The 19,897-nt window shown below is 40.3% G+C and overlaps 1 protein-coding gene across 2 annotated transcripts in view; it reads left to right on the forward strand.

The window, feature by feature from the left end:
• The window catches only part of LOC140118395 (multidrug and toxin extrusion protein 2-like), a 95,043-nt gene that overhangs the window by 64,401 nt on the left and 10,745 nt on the right, over positions 1–19,897 (forward strand). For both annotated transcript variants that reach the window (XM_072136251.1, XM_072136250.1), the window contains exons 11-16: positions 5,783–5,850; positions 6,893–7,001; positions 7,498–7,573; positions 7,679–7,748; positions 9,465–9,597; positions 18,472–18,566. In XM_072136251.1, coding sequence (XP_071992352.1) covers positions 5,783–5,850; positions 6,893–7,001; positions 7,498–7,573; positions 7,679–7,748; positions 9,465–9,597; positions 18,472–18,566 — 551 coding nt within the window. The remainder of the gene's footprint in view (positions 1–5,782; positions 5,851–6,892; positions 7,002–7,497; positions 7,574–7,678; positions 7,749–9,464; positions 9,598–18,471; positions 18,567–19,897) is intronic.

Here is a 19,897-nt window from a genome sequence, read left to right on the forward strand (position 1 = left end):
ATAGGGGTCTTATACTACATTTTAAATAATGGCGGTTCTACTCTACATATTAATGAGGGGTGCTGGTGTGTTACATAGTAATAGAAGTGCTCTACTACATTTAATTAATGGGAATGCACAACTACATTTTAATTAATGGAAATTGCTACTTGAGATTTTAATGAGGGGTGCTGGTGTGCTACATATTAGTCTTCAGCATGACTAAGTGTGGCATACTATAGCTCAAAATGTGTAGATCTGTATTTTTTACTGTTTGTAGATATCCATCACAATTGTATGTATGCCACAATAAAAGCCAAGTTTAATCTACATTGTTTGAAGTGCTGGAGAAAACTAGATTTGCTACAGTCATCCTACCATTGTGGACATAGGAACCAAGTCCTCCTCCCCTTGCACTCCATAATGGAACTTATGAAAATAAGAAAATATGCTGTGGTGCGCTGACATGAAACATGAAAAGCAGAGGACAAGGACAGAGAGATACAGTACAGTCACATAGCCCCCTCCCCAGTATAGTCATAGGCCTCCTCCCAGTACAGACACATAGCCCCCCCCCCAGTACAGTCACATACACCCCACAGTACAGTTACATAGTGCCCCCCCCTCCCCCCCAGTACAGTCACATGCCCCCCAGTACAGTTACAGTGCTTGCCCATGAAGCACTATAATCCCTGGGAAAAAAATATATGTATACTTGTGCATCAGGGACAGACTAATCCACTCGGATGTGGGCACCTTCAAAATGAGTAGACAACCTGGATTATTTGGACACAGTAGGAAGGGGTGTTACCCCTGTTGTAATTGCATAAATTGTGGTCTGATGCACAAAGGGTCTAATTTTACACATAATGGGGTAGAATATAACATCAAATACTTTTTGACGTGTAATAGTACATATGTAGTGTACATTCTATACTGCCCATGTGGATATATTTATGTAGGTGAAACTACGTTGGAATTTAAGGTTCGTTTGAACCAACACCGGTACACTATTAGATCTGGAAGAAAAGATTTACCGGTTTCAAAACATTTTTCTGAAACTGGGCATACTGAGAAACAATTACGCTTCCGACTTATAGATCACATACCTACACTAAGACGTGGCGGTGATAGGGAGCGAATTTTAAAAAAACGGGAACTTTATTGGATCTTTACACTCAATGCCCTGAAACCCAATGGGCTCAATGTGGAATACAAACTCAACATATAATAAGATTGGTTGCTTAATATATAATATACGGAATGAAACGTTGCATATGCATTAGGGTATTGTTTTCTTTCTCTGTCAACCCCCATATATGTGAATTATTTTGGTGTATATCATGATATTAACTTCATACCTATATATATTTTTCAGATTGAATATGTCCTTATACTTCGAAGCCATTGAGGATGACCCCCGTGTCTCTACGGCTCCCGGTTTACTCTTCAGAATTGCGTAGTGTGCTTTTTATTCTTATTTATATTCTGCCGTGGTCTCAAATAATCTGTTTATATTGGTTACACATATTTTTGTCTGCGGGCTATAGTTATGTCTACCAATGGGAGAAAATACTTATTATATAGGAGGTCATAAAGTTGGGGATTGATAATGAATTTAATTCCCCAGACCCCCGGATCGTGTTATATTATTCCCCCACAAACTGGTGACATTACTTAATACATAGCTCAGCATGACTAGTGTACCCACTAGCCTGACTTGACTCACACATTGAGAATATTTCTAGCGATTAAAGTTCGCAACTTACCGTACAAATGGGACTCCATGGCAACGGACATCAACTTCCGGTTTCACATCTTGGCGCATGCGCGGTCGGATTGTTTCCGGCTTGCGTTCCAATATGCGTGCCAGCTAAACGCTGGTTACAATGCACACATAGCAACATACGGAGTATGGAACGGAGACCTCTGAGCACGCGGCGGTATGTCCTTCCACTCATGTAGTGGTTTTAAGCACTGTTTTGCACTTTATATATTCATATGGTGATCACATATAATGCATCTTATTGTATATTATTTAAAATTAAATGGATGAAATCACATATTTATTCTATAAGCTGCACATAAAAAATGTACTTGTAACAATGTATTTTTTACACTAATTTTGTATATCGGAATGTATGGGTGGGCCTATCGTATGTCATGTGACCATTGAATTGTGTATATATACCCACCCCCTGCACCAAATGTTTGGCTTGAGAAAGGCTCAAATATGAGCCGAAACGTCGCTACCTGACATGGAATAAAAAGACCACTTTTTTCACATGACTTGGACGTCTGGAGTGCTGCTTTTTTTCTATTTATTTATATACATGGAAGAGTCATAGTCCCGACTCAGTGAAGCGAGCACCCACCATTGTTTCCGTACAAAGTGTGCTGCCTGGACTTTCCTTTTGTATGTATACTTGTGGATACTTGTGGTGCACTGTTTTTCAATGGATTCATTGGGGGATATTTATTATAGGCCGGCGTTCGTACGCTGGCATATTACAGACCAGTCACTGCATGACTTACAAATAAATGCAGCCGGCGACTTTTCACAAGTAAAAAGTCGATGGCAGCAGCAAGTGCGTTGTCACGGGACGGCCGCGCCCTCCGCTCAGTCAGCTGTGTGAAGGTGGAGTGAAGGTGGCAGATTGGGGCAAATAATTGCAAGTGCCAGCGATAAGCCAGTGGCGCAGAGGCCCTGATAAATATGCCCCATTGTATTTATCTAACAAATCCAACTATTTAGACTAAAGTTAGATGTATTCGCCAACTGGGACTTTTTAAAAAGTTGCAAAAAAGTCACGAATGCTAGACAGCACTGACCTGTCTAACTTCACTACCTGGAAAAAAATTTCAGGTTAATAAAAAGTAATAAGTCAATTTTAGACAGCAATGTAAAATGCAGTGCAAAAAACATTTTGGATCTAAAATACTTTATTTAAAAACATCAAAAGAACAGTCTTTCGGCTGCAATATACAGACAATGTAACCAAAAGCAATATATAAAGAAAGGGGAGATTAATCGGACTGACGTCTGTGAGACTTTTGCATGCAAAAATGTGCAACTTTTTTTTAACCCCTTCACGCTCCGCGGCGGATATATCCGCCACGGAGCGCAGTGACTTAGCGCTCAGTGGCGGATATATCCGCCACGGCGCCTATGCCGGCTCGGCTCTGGATCAGAGCCGAACCGGCATCGGGAAACACGGGGTGCCGGCTGTAACTAATAGCCGGCACCCCAGTGTAACACCCGCGATCGGAGTTGTCTCCGATCGCGGGTGCTTAACCCGTTAGATGCCGCGGTCAGCGCGACCGCGGCATCTAACAAGTATCTGGGGGGTCTTTCCCCCATCATCGGCCCCCCCGAACCGTTTTCGGGGGGCGCCGATCGTTGCTATAGTAACTCTGGGGTCCGATCTGGACCCCAGAGTTACTAGCAAGAATTGCCAGTAAGATGGCGTCTGTGACGTCATCTTACTGGCAAAGTGCCAGCCTATGCAAGTGCATAGGCTGACACTGATAATACTCTGCAATACATGAGTATTGCAGAATATTATCATGAAGAAGCAATCAGATGATTGCTTCTTCATGTCCCATGGTATAAAAGTGAAAAAGTAAAAAAAAAAGTTATTCAATAAAAAAATAAAGTCATAAATCACTAAAAATGCCCCAAACCCCCAAAACATATAAAGAGACATATAACTCAAAAAAAAGTCTAAATCATAACACAAACCCCACATATATAGTATCACCGCGTCCGTAACAACCCGTAGAATAAAAGTAAATCATTATTGAACCCCCACGATAAACGCCGTAAAAAAAAACTGTTATAAACCCTCCAAAAATTATGATTTTTACCTTTTCAATCCCACAAAAAATGATATAAAATGCGACCAAAAAACCATATGTACTCAGACATGATACTGGTGCAAAGTACAACATGTCCCGCAAAAAACAAGCCATCAACCAGCTCCGTAGCCAAAAACGTAACAAAGTTATGCCACTTGGAAGATGGCAATACAAAAATTATAGATTTTTCCCCACATTAGGGTTTTGTTTGACAAATTTAGTAAAACGTAAGAAAATATATTCATGTCTGGTATCCCCGTAATCGTATCGACCCATAGAATAAAGATAATATGATTATTAGGCTATACGGTGAACACCAAAAAAAAAAAAGTCAAAAATCCAGTACAGAATTGATGCTTTTCTACTCCTGCCCTCAAAAAAAGTTCCTAAATTTTCAACAATAGGTGATACCAACCCCAAAATGGTAACAATGGAAAAAGCATCTCATCCCGCAAAAAAAATGCCGTCACATGGCCCCAATAACGAAAAAGCGAAAATTTTATAGCCTTCAAAAGGGGCCAATGAGGAAACTAAAATCCTGGCAGCTGCAGCGCCCTCCTTCCCTTCTGCGCCTCGCTGTGCCCCCATAAAACAAGTAACGGCCACATGTGGGGGGTCTTTGTACTCAGGAGAAATTGCAGAACAAATTGTATGGTGGGTTTTCTCTTTTTATATTTTGGAAATGTGTAAATTTTGGTGCTAAATGAACGTATAAGGGAACAATTTGACCATTCTAAATTTCACCTCCATTTTGATTCAATTACTATGAAGATCTCAAGGGGTTAACAATCTTCGTAAAAGCTGTTTCTGATAGCTTGAGGGGTGCAGATTTGAAAATGGGTAGATTATATAGGGGGTTTTGATGCTAAATATGTAAAATTTCATTCAAAACTGTATTTATCCCCAAAATAGTCAATTCTGAAAATCCGGAAAAGCGATATTCTATTTGTAAGCCGCGTGACGTCAAAATAAATTATCCAGATATTTCAGAAATTATGAAAATGTAAAGTAGACAAATGGGAAATGTTATTCAGCAACTTATTTAGCTGGTAAATCTATCTGCCTGAAAACGCAATGATTTAGAATTTCGAAAATGGCAAATTTTTCAAAAAATTTATCATATTTTCTTTTTTTTGTAAATAAACGCAAAACTTATCTGCCAAAATTTACCACTAAAATGAAGTACAACATGTGGGGAAAAAACAATCTCAGAATCGTTTTGATAAGTAACAGTGTTCAAAAGTTATAACCATATAAAGAGACGCAGGTCAGAATCCAAAAAATCGGGCTGAGCCTTAAGCTGTAAAATGGCTGCGTCCTTAAGGGGTTAAAGGAAACCTACCACCACGGATCTACCTATTAAAGTAGATTGGGTGGTAGGTGCCTCTATTGTACTATGGATAGCCCTCACATCCCCTGTATCTTTTTATAAAGAGACTACTGGGGCTGGAGTAGCTGGAGCTGAGGCTACACAGCGCCGCTACTCCGTGCCCCAATAGCCTCTTTGATCCTCCTACCAGAAATCTTCAGCGTGCAGCTACAAGGAGCTGCATTCCCTCGTCATAAAAGGGCTATCCACATACAATTGAGGCACCTACCACCTGATCTACCTTAATAGGTAGATCCGTGGTGGTAGGTTTCCTTTAAAAAAAAGTCGCATCCACCACATCAGACAAATAAGACTAAGAAACTAGACAAAAATGCAACTAGGCAACTACAAAACTAGAAAGAGAAAATATAAATCTCCCCCCAAATGTTTAAAGATACTATGGAACAAAAGATGGGGCGACTAAATTTGACTCATCTCAGGCAAAATATGAAATTTCACATAAAAGGGAATTCTCAACTTCAACTCCTCAACTTGGGGAGCTTGTAGTTCAATGTGGTGAGATCTGGTGACATTTTAATGTTAAATCAAATGTTATAATACACATTTTTATTTTAGGACTTATAAGTGTGGTACAACTTGGAGGACAAGCTGCAATGATGGAGTTGTTAACAGTTGCAGCCATGGTAAGTTACACATCATCTCATATGATTATTGTACTAATTTACAATGTTTATTACCAATATAGCTCTCTGCAGCAGTGCAGTCCAAATTATCTGTCAGAATGATGTATACGAAAGAAAACGTTAAATGGCGCATAAGCTCTTTGCACCATAGGTAGGAAGAAGACTTCCAAAAAATACAGACTGTATTGCATTCATTTAGTAACAAATCCTTATACTGTTCTATAATTCAATAGGTTGTAGAGAAATCTACCATCAAAATCTAGCATGATAAACCATTGACGCTTATTCATAGATCCAAGCACATATTTGTTGTCCATGGCTTCATTCCTTCTAAAATCAAATTTTAAGATAATGGTAATGAGCCATAAGAGCTCTTGAGGTTGTTACCAGAGCCTCTCCGTGCTGCAGCTCACTGGCTGTAATGCTATCACTCCTCTACTTCCTTAGTACTCTCCCATCACTCTGCCTACTGTAATCTCACACAGTGGAAGTGGAAAGTGTTCCTGTGCAGTGTAACAGTATGTGAAGCTACACCAAAGAGGGAATTTGGCAACACCGCCAGAGCCCTTCTGACGTGTTTGCATAAATTAAAAAGTTGATTTTAGAAGTAAGGAGGCCATGAATAACGAATAAAAGAAGATTATCAGATCCATGATGCCTGAATCTAGGAGTAAGTGTCTTTGGTTTATTATGCTTGGTTTTGATGGTAGATTTCCTTTAAAGGGAGGCAACCCTCCAAAATTTTCTTTAAAACATGAGGGCAGGGAGCAGGGGCTACTGTAACATAACAAATTTATCTTAAAATTGTGTAAATCCTGCACTGTGGAACCTCCCGTCAGCACTGGTCTCTCTTTGAAAACATGCTCATGTGCCATCAATGTTATAGGTAATGTTGCCTGCCCACGTATTCTCAATTCAGGACAACCTCTTTAAAGTACTTGTTTATAAAGGAATATAAGTATAGGTTTTACAGTGTCTCCAATCTTTCTCTATAATATCAGTTGTTGACATAATCAAGTCTACTACACTTTTACTCCAACAGTTACCATTTGGTTTAAGTGCAGCTGCAAATGTCAGGATAGGAAATGCATTAGGAGCCGGAAAAGCTGAGCAAGCTAAGAAATCCTGTAAAGTTGCGATTTGTCTTGGAGGTAAATAAATGTTTACAGTTTCTTTTTTTAAAAGTAAAATTCCAATACAGTTACATAGGTTAAAAATAGACACATGTCCATCAATTTTACCATATATACCAACAGTGTTGATCCCTAGAGAATTAACTTCAATGATCCAATATTGAGGGAAAAATTATTTATTGACTCCAAATGTGACAAAGATTAATTGGAGAGCCTCAGGGCCCCTTTGCAATAAACTGGTGGTAGAATTGAAAATTCTGAAACAAAAACAGTCCCCTGTTCCCTAAAATATTTTATAGTTTATTATCCCAAAGAGCCCCCACATGGATTACTTTATATAAAACCCCCCACACAGGCAATTTGGGCCCATCCAGCAACTCTGGACCCCTTGCAATAGCCCAGGTATGCCAGATGCTGGCCCCGGCCCTGCATGAAAGGCGATAACAGTAAACCTAGCAGTAATAAGAATGTATTTATGAAAATATAATATGTGATATTATACATATTTTTTCAGTGTTATCTGGGTTGACCATTGGTTGCTTTTTAACTGCACTGCGGAATGTAATTGCCTACATTTTTACTACAGACAGGTGAGTAAAACTGAATAGAGGTCTTAAGTGCTGGAAGAGAAAATACAAGAAGCTGACTCGGGTATTGTTCCTATGCTATTACAGTAGTTTTAATTTTTTTTTCAGGGATATTCTCATCTTAGTTGCATATGTCATGCTCATAATTGCTCCATTTCACCTATGTGATTCAACAAATGTAAGTAATTTATAGAAAATGAATATAGTAAATTGTTTGTTTTCCACTTTATGTAAAAACCAGTACTTTCATATTATTTTAAAACCCTTAGGTGACCAGTATTTCTATATTATTTAAAGGGGTTGTCCGAGTTTAAAAAAAATATATATATATATATATGTGGCCGGGAGCGGGCTGCCTAAAACAATAAAGCTGTACTTACCTACACGATGCCCTCCGGTATGCTGTCGGTCCGGTCCGGGCACCATGTAAACAAAGGCCGGGTACGCCTATCCGTCCCTATACACAGCATTGTGTATGGGGGCCGGAAGGTTGTCGGGTCCGGCCGGAAGCTGAATGGAAGCTGGATACCGGAGGGCACCGGAAGGTAAGTACAGCTTTATTGTTTTAGGAAGCCCGCTCCCGGACACATATATTTTTTTTTCAAAACTCGGACAACCCCTTTAAAACCCTTGAGGTGACCAGTATTTGTTAAAAGATAGAAGAAAAATCATTACCACTCCGCAGATCCCCCCCATGCTTCCTGACCCATGGCCTCAGCAATCACTTGCTAAATGACAACGACATCAGGACTTCTGGTACCAAAGAAACAAAAGCATTGAAGAAAGGGAGCACTGCTGAAATGTAGGGGGCTCTCTAGAAAAGTAGTTATGTTTCTTATTTAATTTTTTTTAAAATCCTTCTGCCTCCAAGGTTTTTTCTAGAATAAGAACAGGCTATGGTCACATCTGAATTGGAGAAAAGTTATGGATCAGTGTGGATTATTAGATAATTTCCATCATATGACTCCTTTGGCCATTCCATTATTTTTGCAGTTCCATTCCTTCAATGAATCAAAACATCACAATAATTTAAAGATTTGAACATGGCCTTAGACTGTTCTTATCTCAAAAAAGTGATTCAGTTTCCTAATAAAGGGAACCTGTCACCAGGGACCTAATTTTTTACTAAAGACAGGTTGTAGAAGTCCATCACACCTGCATTACAAACATGGCTTTCTGCATTTTCTAAGCATTTGCCATACACGTGCCATAATTGTGTGTTATAACTTACCTTGCACCCTGACAGAATCTTCTGTTAAGTCCCAGGGGTTGAGATTTGGTTTGAATTCATTTAAAAAAACATCATGTTACCAGCCAAGAGCTGAGGAGTAACACAGACAAGTCAAATGTTTGCAAGGTACATTATAACATTAAATTAGGCCATATTCACACGACCATATGTGGGGCATATGTATGGCCGCAAGCTTGCAGACATACATAGGTTCCCCTAAGACGGAAATGGCTGCGCGTAGTGATACGGTGCCATACACATGGGGCACCGTACCACTCCGTACAAGAGGAAAATACAGGACATGTCCTATCTTTCCTCATATGCATGGCCCATACACCATGCATCTCTATGGAGAGGGAGGGGTCAGCCCTACTCCTCTCCATCACAGCGGATGTATGCCTGACAGGTTACGACCCGGCGGGGATACGTTCATGTGAATCTAGCCTTATATTGAAATACAAATGCTTAGAAAAGAAAGAAAGGCATATTTGCACTGCAGGTGTGATGGGCTTCTTCAACCTTTCTTTAGTGAAAATTAAGTCCCTGGCGACAGGTTCCCTTTAAGAATCTGATAAAAAGTTATTTGCTTTGTTAGTTATTCATTAGTGGTTGCAAGCATTCAAGAAATAAAATGTGTGATAAAGTCTTAAAATTGTGTTGCAGATTACTAATGGAGGTATATTACGAGGACTAGGAAAGCAAAAAATTGGAGCAATTACCAATGTCATCGGCTATTATGCTATTGGCCTCCCACTTGGAATTTCACTGATGTTTCCATTGAAATTTGGAGTCTTTGGTGAGATCACCAGCTTATAAACACTTAAAGTACAATTGTAAAGTATAAAAACTTTTACCTAGCTTTGCACTAAGTTAAAATAAGCAATTCTCTAATTTAGTCTCATTAGCTATCACTAGCAGTTCACCAACCAGCAGGGGTGTTACCACCTGAGTGAAGTTGGCCCCCCCATCTTGTTCAAAACAAACAAAATTGGTGTCAAACGTTGGTGCTACTTTGTGCTGGTTTGTGCAGCAGAAATTTTCATTTGTGCCGCTATCATTTTTAAGATATTAATAAAAGTTTCCAGAGGTCATCAGAGGTCAACCAGCCCACATTACCCAAATCAAACAAAACTGGTGCCAATAAATTGTGCTACATATGTGCTGGTTTGTGCTGCTTAAATGTTAAAGGTCAAAAGGTCAACCAGCCCCCCACATTAAGAGAATCAAACAAAACTGGTGTCAAATGTTAATGCTATGTTTGTGCAGCAAACATTTTTGTTTGTGTTGCTATCATTTTTAAGGTATGTTTAGGTGTTTACATAGGTTTAGGTGTTTAGGGTAAACTGGTAAAAAAAACAAACCTAGCGACACTTCCCTGATTCGATACCCAGAGGGAGCTAGCAAACCGCGGGATTTAACATTTAAATTGTGTCGCAAGAAATGCACTCACATACACCGGGAATAAGAAGGTGAACTCTGGAAGACCTCAGCGGGGAAGCGACGCATGCAGGATCTCGAGCGCACGATCTTAGTGAATCACGTCAGACTTCATCCTCGTCGGGGAATGCACAGCGGGGATCGCGACAGGACCGGGTAAATGTGCCCCATTGTACTTTGGAAGGAATGAACTCTGCTGACCTCTGGAAAAAAAATTATGAATACATATTAAAAATGATAGCTGCACAAAGCAGCACAAACGTTTGACACCAGTTTTGTTTGATTTTGTTAATGTGGGTGGGGGGGTTGGCTAGCCTTTTGACCTTTACAATTTTGTTAATATATTCAAAACAAAAGCACAAATAAAAATTTGACCAGCACAAACATAGAACAATTGATTGACACCAGTTTTGTTTGATTTCGGTAATGTGTGTGTGTGTGGGGGGGAGGGGGGGTGACCTCTGATAACCTTTGGAAACTTTAATTAATATCTTAAAAATGATAGCAGCACAAACGTAAAAATTCTGCTGCACAAACATAGCACAGACTTTTGACACCAATTTTGTTTGATTTGACCAATGTGTGGGGGAGGGGGCAATTTCACTTAGGTGGTGTTACCTTGTCTTTGTTTGGTTGGTTGCCGTGGGAAAGCAAATCTAGACAGTGGAGAGGAGAGGAGGGTGGGTGTATGTTGTTGGGAGGGGTTACTAGCACAAGCTTGCTCCTGATCAGTAGCTGCTGGGTGCAGGAGAATATCAGTCCTGGCAGCATGTAAAAAACTCTAGGACCTGAAGTAAGTGACTGAAGCAGTTTCCCTGTGTGTATATATGTGTTACGCTGCACTCTGCTGAACTTTACTCTGTTCACAGTTACATTTTAACCCCTTAGCGCTCCGCGCCGTAGCTGTACTGCGCAGCTTCCGACGATTAGCGCTCAGCGCAGTACAGCTACGGCACAGAGACGATGCCGGTTCAGCGCTGCACAGCAGCCGAACCGGCATCGTTAGCCGTGGGATTTCAGCGGTAATCTACCGCTGACATCCCCGGCTAACACCCGCGGTCGGAGTGGGCTCCGATCGCGGGTGTTAACCCGTTAAATGCCGCGGTCAACGCGACCGCGGCATTTAACATGCCTTCTGGGGGTCTTTACCCCACAATCGGCCCCCCCGCACCGTTTTCGGGGGGGGGGGGGGGCGATCGCTGTTTTGGCACCTCTGGGGTCCGATCGGGACCCCAGAGAAGTCTGGAGGGATTGCCTTTAAGATGGCGTCTGTGACGTCATCTTAAAGGCAAAGTATCAGCCTATGCATCTGCATAGGCTGGCACTGCTAATACCCTGCAATACATTAGTATTGCAGAGTATTATCAAGAACAAGCAATCAGATGATTGCTTGTTCATATACCATGGTGGATCATGTAAAAAAATGTAAAAAAAAATGTTTTTCAATAAAAAATTACTTTATAAATCACTAAAAATGCCCATAAGCCCCAAAACATATAAAGAGACATATAACGCTCAAAAAAGTCTAAATCATAACACAAACTCCACATATATAGTATCATCGCGTCCGTAACAATCCATAGAATAAAACTAAATAACTATTGAACCCATATGATGAACGCCGTAAAAAAAAAACGATCAACAAAACATATGTACTCCAGAATGATACTGTTGCAAAGAACAACATGTCCCGCAAAAAACAAGCCATCAACCAGCTCTGTAGCCAAAAACGTAACAATGTTATGCTACTTGGAAGACGGCAATACATAAATGATAGATTTTTCCCCACATTAGGGTTTTATTTGGCAAATTTAGTAAAACATAAGAAAAAATATTCATGTCTGGTATCCCCATAATCGTATCGACCCATAGAATAAAGATAACATGATTATTAGGCTATACGGTGAACACGAAAAAAAAAAAAGTAAAAAATCCAGTACAGAATTGATGCTTTTCTACTCATGACCTCAAAAAAGTTCCTAAATTTTCAACAATAGGTGATACCAACCCCAAAATGGTAACACTGGAAAAAAGCATCTCATCTCGCAAAAAAAATGCCGTCACATGACCCAAATAACGGAAAAGCGAAAATTTTATAGCCTTCAAAAGGGAGCAACGAGAAAACAAAAATCCTGGCAGCTGCAGGGTGCTCCTTTCCTTCTGCGCCTCGCTGTGCCCCCATAACACAAGTAATGTCCACATGTGGGGGGGTCGCTGCACTCAGGAGAAATTGTAGAACAAATTTTATGGTGAGTTTTCTCTTTTTATCTTTTGGACATGTGTAAATTTTAGGGCTAAATGAACGTATAACCGACAAAATTTGACCATTCTAAATTTCACCGCCATTTTGATTCAATTACTATGAAGATCTCAAGGGGTTAACAATCTTTGTAAATGCTGTTTCTGATAGTTTGAGGGGTGCAGATTTGAAAATGGGTTGGTTATTTAGGGGTTTTTTGTTGCTAAATATCTAAAATTTGATTTCAAACAGTATTTATCCCCAAAATAGTCAATTCTGAAAATACGGAAAATCGCTATTCGATTTGTAGGCCGCGTGACGTCAAAATAAATTATCCAAACATTTCAAAAATTATGAAAATGTAAAGTAGACAAATGGGAAATGTTATTCTGCAAGTTATTTAGGTGGTAAATCGATCTGCCTGAAAACGCGGTGATTTTGAATTTCAAAAATGGCAAATTTTTCTAACAATTCATCATTTTTTTCATTTTTTTTGTAAATAAACGCAAAACTTATCAGCCAAAATTTACCACTAAAATGAAGTACAACATGTGGGGAAAAAACTATCTCAGAATCGCTTTGATAAGTAACAGTGTTCAAAAGTTTTAACTATATAAAGAGACGCAGGTCAGAATCTAAAAAAATGGGACTGAGCCTTAAGCTGTAAAATGGCTGCGTCCTTAAGGGGTTAAACATCTATTTTCAGCTTTATCTTGCTTTGAAATAAATGATTTATAAAACAATTACCGTATGTATTCGAGTATAAGCCGATCCGAGTATAAGCCAAGACCCCTAATTTCTACACAAAAGACTCGAGTTTAAGCCGAGGGTGGGAAATGCATTGGTCACAGCCTCCCAGTATATAGTCTGCCAGCCTCTTGTACTATATAGTCTGCCAGCCCCCTGTAGCATATATCCTGTCCAGCCCCCTGTAGCATATATCCTGCCCAGCCCCCTGTCACATATATCCTGCCCAACCCCTGTAGTATACAGCCTGCCCAGCCCCTGTAGTATACAGCCTGCCCAGCCAGAGGAGCCGAAGAGGAGCGGAAGAACCCGAAGAGGATCCAAAGGACCCGAGATGGCACCAGAGCATCGGAGACAGAAGAGGACCTACGGGTGACGTCAGAAAGGTGAGCTTTGACTTTATTTTGTTAGTTGACTCGAGTATAAGCCGAGTTAGGGGTTTTGAGCACAAATTTTGTGCTGAAAAACTAGGCTTATACTCTATATATGGTACTTGATGTAATTGAACAATAAAAACTCTGAGACTAAGTTTACATGCAATTTTTGAAGCCAAAAGCAGCTGCATTATTTCTGTTCTAGCCAGAGACCTTTGAGTCCAGGAGACCTTCAAAATAATTTAAAGGAAACCTACCACTTGAAGTGGCAGGTTTCCGATGGCAATACCGGGCACCAGCTCAGGGTGAGCTGGTGCCGGAGCTTATTTTAGTTAGTGTTTTAAAGCGCGGTATCGCGGTTTAAAACACTTTTTAAACGTTATAGCCGGCGCAGGCAGGTACGCGCTCGGCGCTTACCGTGCACGCGGCTACATAGGAAGTGAATGAGAGCCGCGTGCACGGTAAGCGCCGAGCGCATACCTGCCTGCGCCGGCTATAACGTTTAAAAAGTGTTTTAAACCGCGATACCGCGCTTTAAAACACTAACTAAAATAAGCTCCGGCACCAGCTCACCCTGAGCTGGGGCCCGATATTTCCATCGGAAACCTGCCACTTCAAGTGGTAGGTTTCCTTTAAAGTTAATTTTCTAAGTTGGGATCTACCCTGTGGCATTATAAGTTAATATAGTGGAATTTTACTGGCAGATTTCCTTTATTTCCTTTAATAGCCAATTTGTGTTCCTGTTTCCATGCTCGACGTAGACACATCATGAGACTAGTCCACTTTACCTATTAACCCACTTAAAATTTTTTAATGGGGCACATTTACTAAAAACTGTGCAGTTTGCCTGTGTAGTATGCAGAGGACGCTAGATTCATGATTTGTGGTACACGTTGTTCATGAATCTGGTGCTCCCTGCATTGTGTCGACACTTTTTAAATACATGTGCACAGTTTGCACATGAAAGAACGTGCAAAGTCTGACAGAAAACTGGAGTAAGGACCACTGTAAATGTGCCACAACGGGGCACATTTACTAAGATCAATGCAAACTGCACTATGTGCAGTTTGCCAGTGTATAGTTCAGAGGGTGCCAGATTCATGAATTGTGGTGCTCCCTGCACTGCCCTGACAGAGTGCACCAACTTTTTTGGTGCATCTTTAACATGGGGCATGCAAAACACTTCTGTTGGACTTTGCATGAAAAATGTAGCGCACAGTCCAAATGTGCACCAGAACACCCATTTCAATGTTGAGTTGCATGAAGAATAGTGCAGAAGTGACACAGAATGGTAACGTCCAAATATATTACCCAGTTAAACCACTACAGGATTCTCAGGACCTTCAGACCCCTTCAGCTGCGTCAAGTGGTGGGGGCGCAATTTGTAAAGGAAGATCTGGAAATTGAGCATAGTCCTTTGGAGACTATTGTTTGACCTTGTAAAACCCTTTCCCACCTTCTATAACAAGTAACAGTTATACAAACTGTATATTACATAACCTCCATAAGAATATAAGTAAGGAGACTTAAAGGTAAATATTGAATGGCTGTTTATCTGCACAGTCCCGCTAGTAATACTTCATGACCACTATTCATCTTAAGTAGTCAACAGTTGGTTAGGTACAGTTAGTATTTATGGTGTCACATTGTGCCTCAATTCTGTGAGGTCAGAACATAGCATTGTTATATGTATTTTAAGCTAACTAAGGATGCAACCCTAAAGTTCACTAATTCAACCAGCCAGCCAGAATAGGAGCAGCACACTATTTTTGGCTCTTAGGAAATCTACCATCAAAATCAGAAATGTTTAACCAAAGAAACTTACACATAAATTCAGGAACTGTGACTGTGGTAATCTTCTTATATTTGTTATCCATGGCCTCCTTCCTTCTAAAATCTACTTTCAAGATTATGTTAATGAGCTAGGATGGCTCTTGCCCAGAAGCTTCACAGGCTGTTACAATAAGCAGCTCGTCTACTCACAATCGCACTTCCTGTGCTGCTGCTAGTTTTCACATTTAGAGGGAAGAGGGAGAGAGCAGGAGGTTGGCTGCTCATTGTAGCAGACAGTAAAGCTACAGCACTGAGGGGCTCTGGAAATACCTCCAGAACCCTTAGCCCTTAGGCTCATTAGTTTAATTTTAAAGGTTCATTTTAGAAGAAAAGGACTTGAGGGCATGGTAAGCCTTTGTGCTTTGTCATCGGAAAGTTAAAAAAAATTAATTTTGATGTAATTTTAACTTCTTTGGAAAAATCAAGCTGTTTAAGATTCTCTTTCTTAAACAGTAACTGTCATTTCTAAAAAAAATTTATGTTTTAGGGCAGGTAATTTTAAGCCCTTTTGCAATTGGATTATTCACCCGAATCTTGCTCCTTCCTCTTGTATTCTGCAGCTTTCCCCCTGTTGTCCGTGACTCTTTATATGCCTGTTGCTAGGAACATTCCATCTTCACTGAGGCGCTGTCTACGGCAAAAGAGACACCCCCCTCTCTCTCCCTGCTTACAGCTGATTACCTCATGTCTCACTGCTCCAGCACTGCTGAAAGAAGCCCTAACTAATGTAATAACCACACAACTACACTTATCTCTCCCTTAGCTTCCCCTACATTTATATATAAACAATCCACACAGACACAAGATGCAGAGCGATCACAACCCCCCTCCCTCATTCACCTCACACTCTACAGCAGGAAGTGGCATGAGGGACTCTCCAAGCCTTCAGGCTGTCCCTTTATGTGCTGTGCTGAAGTGTTAAGCCCCTTCTACACTGGCGTTTTTCACGCACGAGTTCTGCGCGTGCATTTGACGCGCAGAACTTGCATTGCACTCCGCCCCATTGTATTCAATGGTTCTTTCTTCATTAGCGTTGTTTTTCACGCGCGTGCTTGCGTTCGTTTGCACGCGCGTCAAAATCGCAGCATGCTCTATTTTTGCGTTTCACGCGCGTTTTTCACGCCCCATTCAAGTCTATGGGGACGTATCAAAAACACATTGCACTTGCGAACATTGCAAGTGCAATGCGAGTGCAATGCGTTTTAAACGTAAGGGTTGCTAGGTGACCAGAATAACAGTATTTCCCCTGCTCGCGAACGATCATTTAATTAAAAAAACACAGTGAAGAACAGTGAAGAATAGAATAAAACCAGTGAACACAGTGAAAACAGTGACCACAGGATCATTTAAGAGAAAAACACAGTGCAGAACACAGTGCAGAATAGATTACAGATGTTCGGCACATCTGCTTACTTGTCGGGAGATACGCGCGGAACGGTGCGGCCAAAATAGCATGTGAAGAACAATATATATGTGTGAAGAACACATTGCAGATGTATTTAAACATCTGCAATTTGTTCTTCACACACATATATATTGTTCTTCACAATATAGCATGTGAAGAACAATATATATGTGTGAAGAACACATTGCAGATGTATTTAAACATCTGCAATTTGTTCTTCACACACATATATATTGTTCTTCACATGCTATTTTGGCCGCACCGTTCCGCGCGTATCTCCCGACAAGTAAGCAGATGTGCCGAACATCTGTAATCTATTCTGCACTGTGTTCTGCACTGTGTTTTTCTCTTAAATGATCCTGTGGTCACTGTTTTCACTGTGTTCACTGGTTTTATTCTATTCTTCACTGTTCTTCACATCTGCTAACTTGTCGGGAGATAATATACACGGGGAACAGTGAAGAATAGATCGCAGATGTTTGCAACTTATCAGAAGACATTATTTTTCAATTAAATAACACATTTTAATCCCAAACCATGGTCCCTTTGAAAAATGCTTGAGTCTCCCATTGACTCGCGCGTGAAAAATGCGCCGGGAAAATGCAAAAAAAACGCTAACAACACGCGCGTGAAAAACGCAAAAACGATAATTACTCCAAGGAAAAATGGAACAAAAACGCAGCCAAAAACGTCAGTTTTTCACGCTTTGCACCCTGACGTGAAACGCAACGCTAGTGTGGAAGGGGCCTAAGATAGATATATATCATATAAATCGATTGATAGATAGATATTAGATAGATATGATGTCATTGGTCAGCAGTGTGCAAGAGGTGACAGGAGCCAGGTCCCGCTGCCTCCATCTTGTTGATTGTAGTTTTTTTAAAGCTGGAAACCATGGTTGCTATGGACCAAAAAAGGTACTAAATGAGGACCGAAAGGGAAAATACTTTGAGCAGAATTATGTTTTTTTGCACGGAATGAGTGTTAAACTTTAAAGATAAATTTGTATGAATCATCATATTCATTGTCAGGTGATATATATTCACCTCAGTATTCAACTGAGGAGGAGGAAGACTATGTAATACACAAAGGCGCTTCAGAAGTGGAGGCATGAAGAGATAAGTGGACCTAAAGTTTCTGTTTGGGGTTAGGGTGTGTTGCATCATGTGTTGATTGGCCCAGGATATGCCAGTGATCATGCTGACTAAAATAAAGTGGTGTCAAAGAGAGTCATTTGAAAGCCGTAAATGAAGGCCTGTTAGAAAGTGACAGATTTTTTTGTAATTTCTCCAGCTCCCCAGCACATTGCAGAGAAAAAGCCCTCATGTGACTCATGTGAATGGAAAAATAAATATGTATGTTTTTTTCAAGATGCAGTATTCAAAAAATTGTTATAGAAGTTACGACTAAATCCACTGTATGAACATATTCCCTGGGTTGGATAAGAAAATGCTGTTCTTTCTGGCAACTGTACTTTCTATTGGATGCTATAGCAAGTACAGATATGGCCCATCAGTTATGGTGTTTCCTTACGTACTTTCACTCAGACAGGTCTTTTCACTCATAAATGTCTCTGTTTTTATCCTAATTACTTTTGTCACCTGTATTAACTAAACTTATTTTTTTATATTTAAGGGTTTTGGATTGGGATGTTTTGTCCAGTGGTGCTACAAACCATCATTTATTTGATCTACATTTTGCGTGTGGATTGGAATCAGGCATGTGTAGAGGTAATCATTTAAATGGATTGATAGAAAAGCCATTTATATGTTCCCAGAATGTTCCCAACATATCATTTAAAGATATCAAATAAACCATATATATTGCATAGGACAAAGCTTTTTTTCCATGCCTCTTTCAGTGTTTACATCATCTTTTCTGTGCAAGTGTCAGTCTCTGGTACTTCTGCTTGTTTCATTCTGTAGCTCATCACTGTTTTTGACCATAGGCTAGATGCACATGAACGGCTAAGTAAAAAAATTACATTTTCTTCAGTTTTTCTCAGTCCACAACAGTCTGGCATCCATTTTTCACCGATCCTTTCACAATTGTTTTGCATTTAGCCCTAAAGGTAGCCTATCACCAGGGACCTCATTTTCACTAAAGACAGGTTTCAGAAGCCTATTACACCAGCATTCCAAAATGTCTTTGTCCCTTGAGTATTTTCATTCACTCCCTATCCACCTGACTTGCTTGCCTCTCTCATCCCCCTTCACCAGGCACAACATGTTTTACCGTAGGGGTACAGTATGAGTAGGCCTTAGGATACTTTAGGTGATAGACTATTTTGCACAGGTCACTTTATCATTATCTTGGCATCCATGTGGTTTTATGTGGACAATATTGTTTGAACTATAACAGTGATGGCGAACCTTTTAGAGACTGGGTGCCCAAACTACAACCAAACCCACTTATTTTTTGCAAAGTGCCAGCACGGCAATTTACGTAGCTATTCATTTCTACCTGTTCTACCACAACTTTCAATGATATTGGCCTCTTGAGGACAACAAAACAGTTGAAAGAAGAAGGGCACATTTTGACTAATGTTGTAGCATCTCGCTATGGTCCCCCTGTACAGGAAGAAATGTGGGGTGTAGAGGAGCTCTAAAGATAATCCTCCATTTTCCACATGTTCTATCTCTTCCTGGAGTCCCAAGCAATCAAGAATGTGTTGCTTTAAAATAGCACAGAGAGCATCATTTCTCAAGTCTCCTGGGACTGCAGGATGATTCTTCTATGTCGAGTGCTTTGTTGATGGCTTGGGTGCTCAAACAGAGGGCTCCGAGTGCCATCTCTGGCACCCGTGCCATAGGTTCACCCCCACTGAACTATAAGTACCTGTTTACTTGTGCATTATTTAATTGAGATAGGGAGTTCAGGGCATCACTGTCCTTGGCAGCTACATACATCGGGTATATTTTTGAGTGTTTTTAAATCTTTTGATGTCTTGTGATTCATATTGTTTGCTGATGAATTAATAAATTTTGTTACATTATTTGATCCTGTGTACGCATCCAACTTTTCTGGTTTTTGTTCTTTGAAATATACAAATATGTCCATC

Source organism: Engystomops pustulosus, chromosome 2 (genome assembly GCF_040894005.1).
Source record: "Engystomops pustulosus chromosome 2, aEngPut4.maternal, whole genome shotgun sequence".
Lineage (NCBI taxonomy): Eukaryota > Metazoa > Chordata > Amphibia > Anura > Leptodactylidae > Engystomops > Engystomops pustulosus.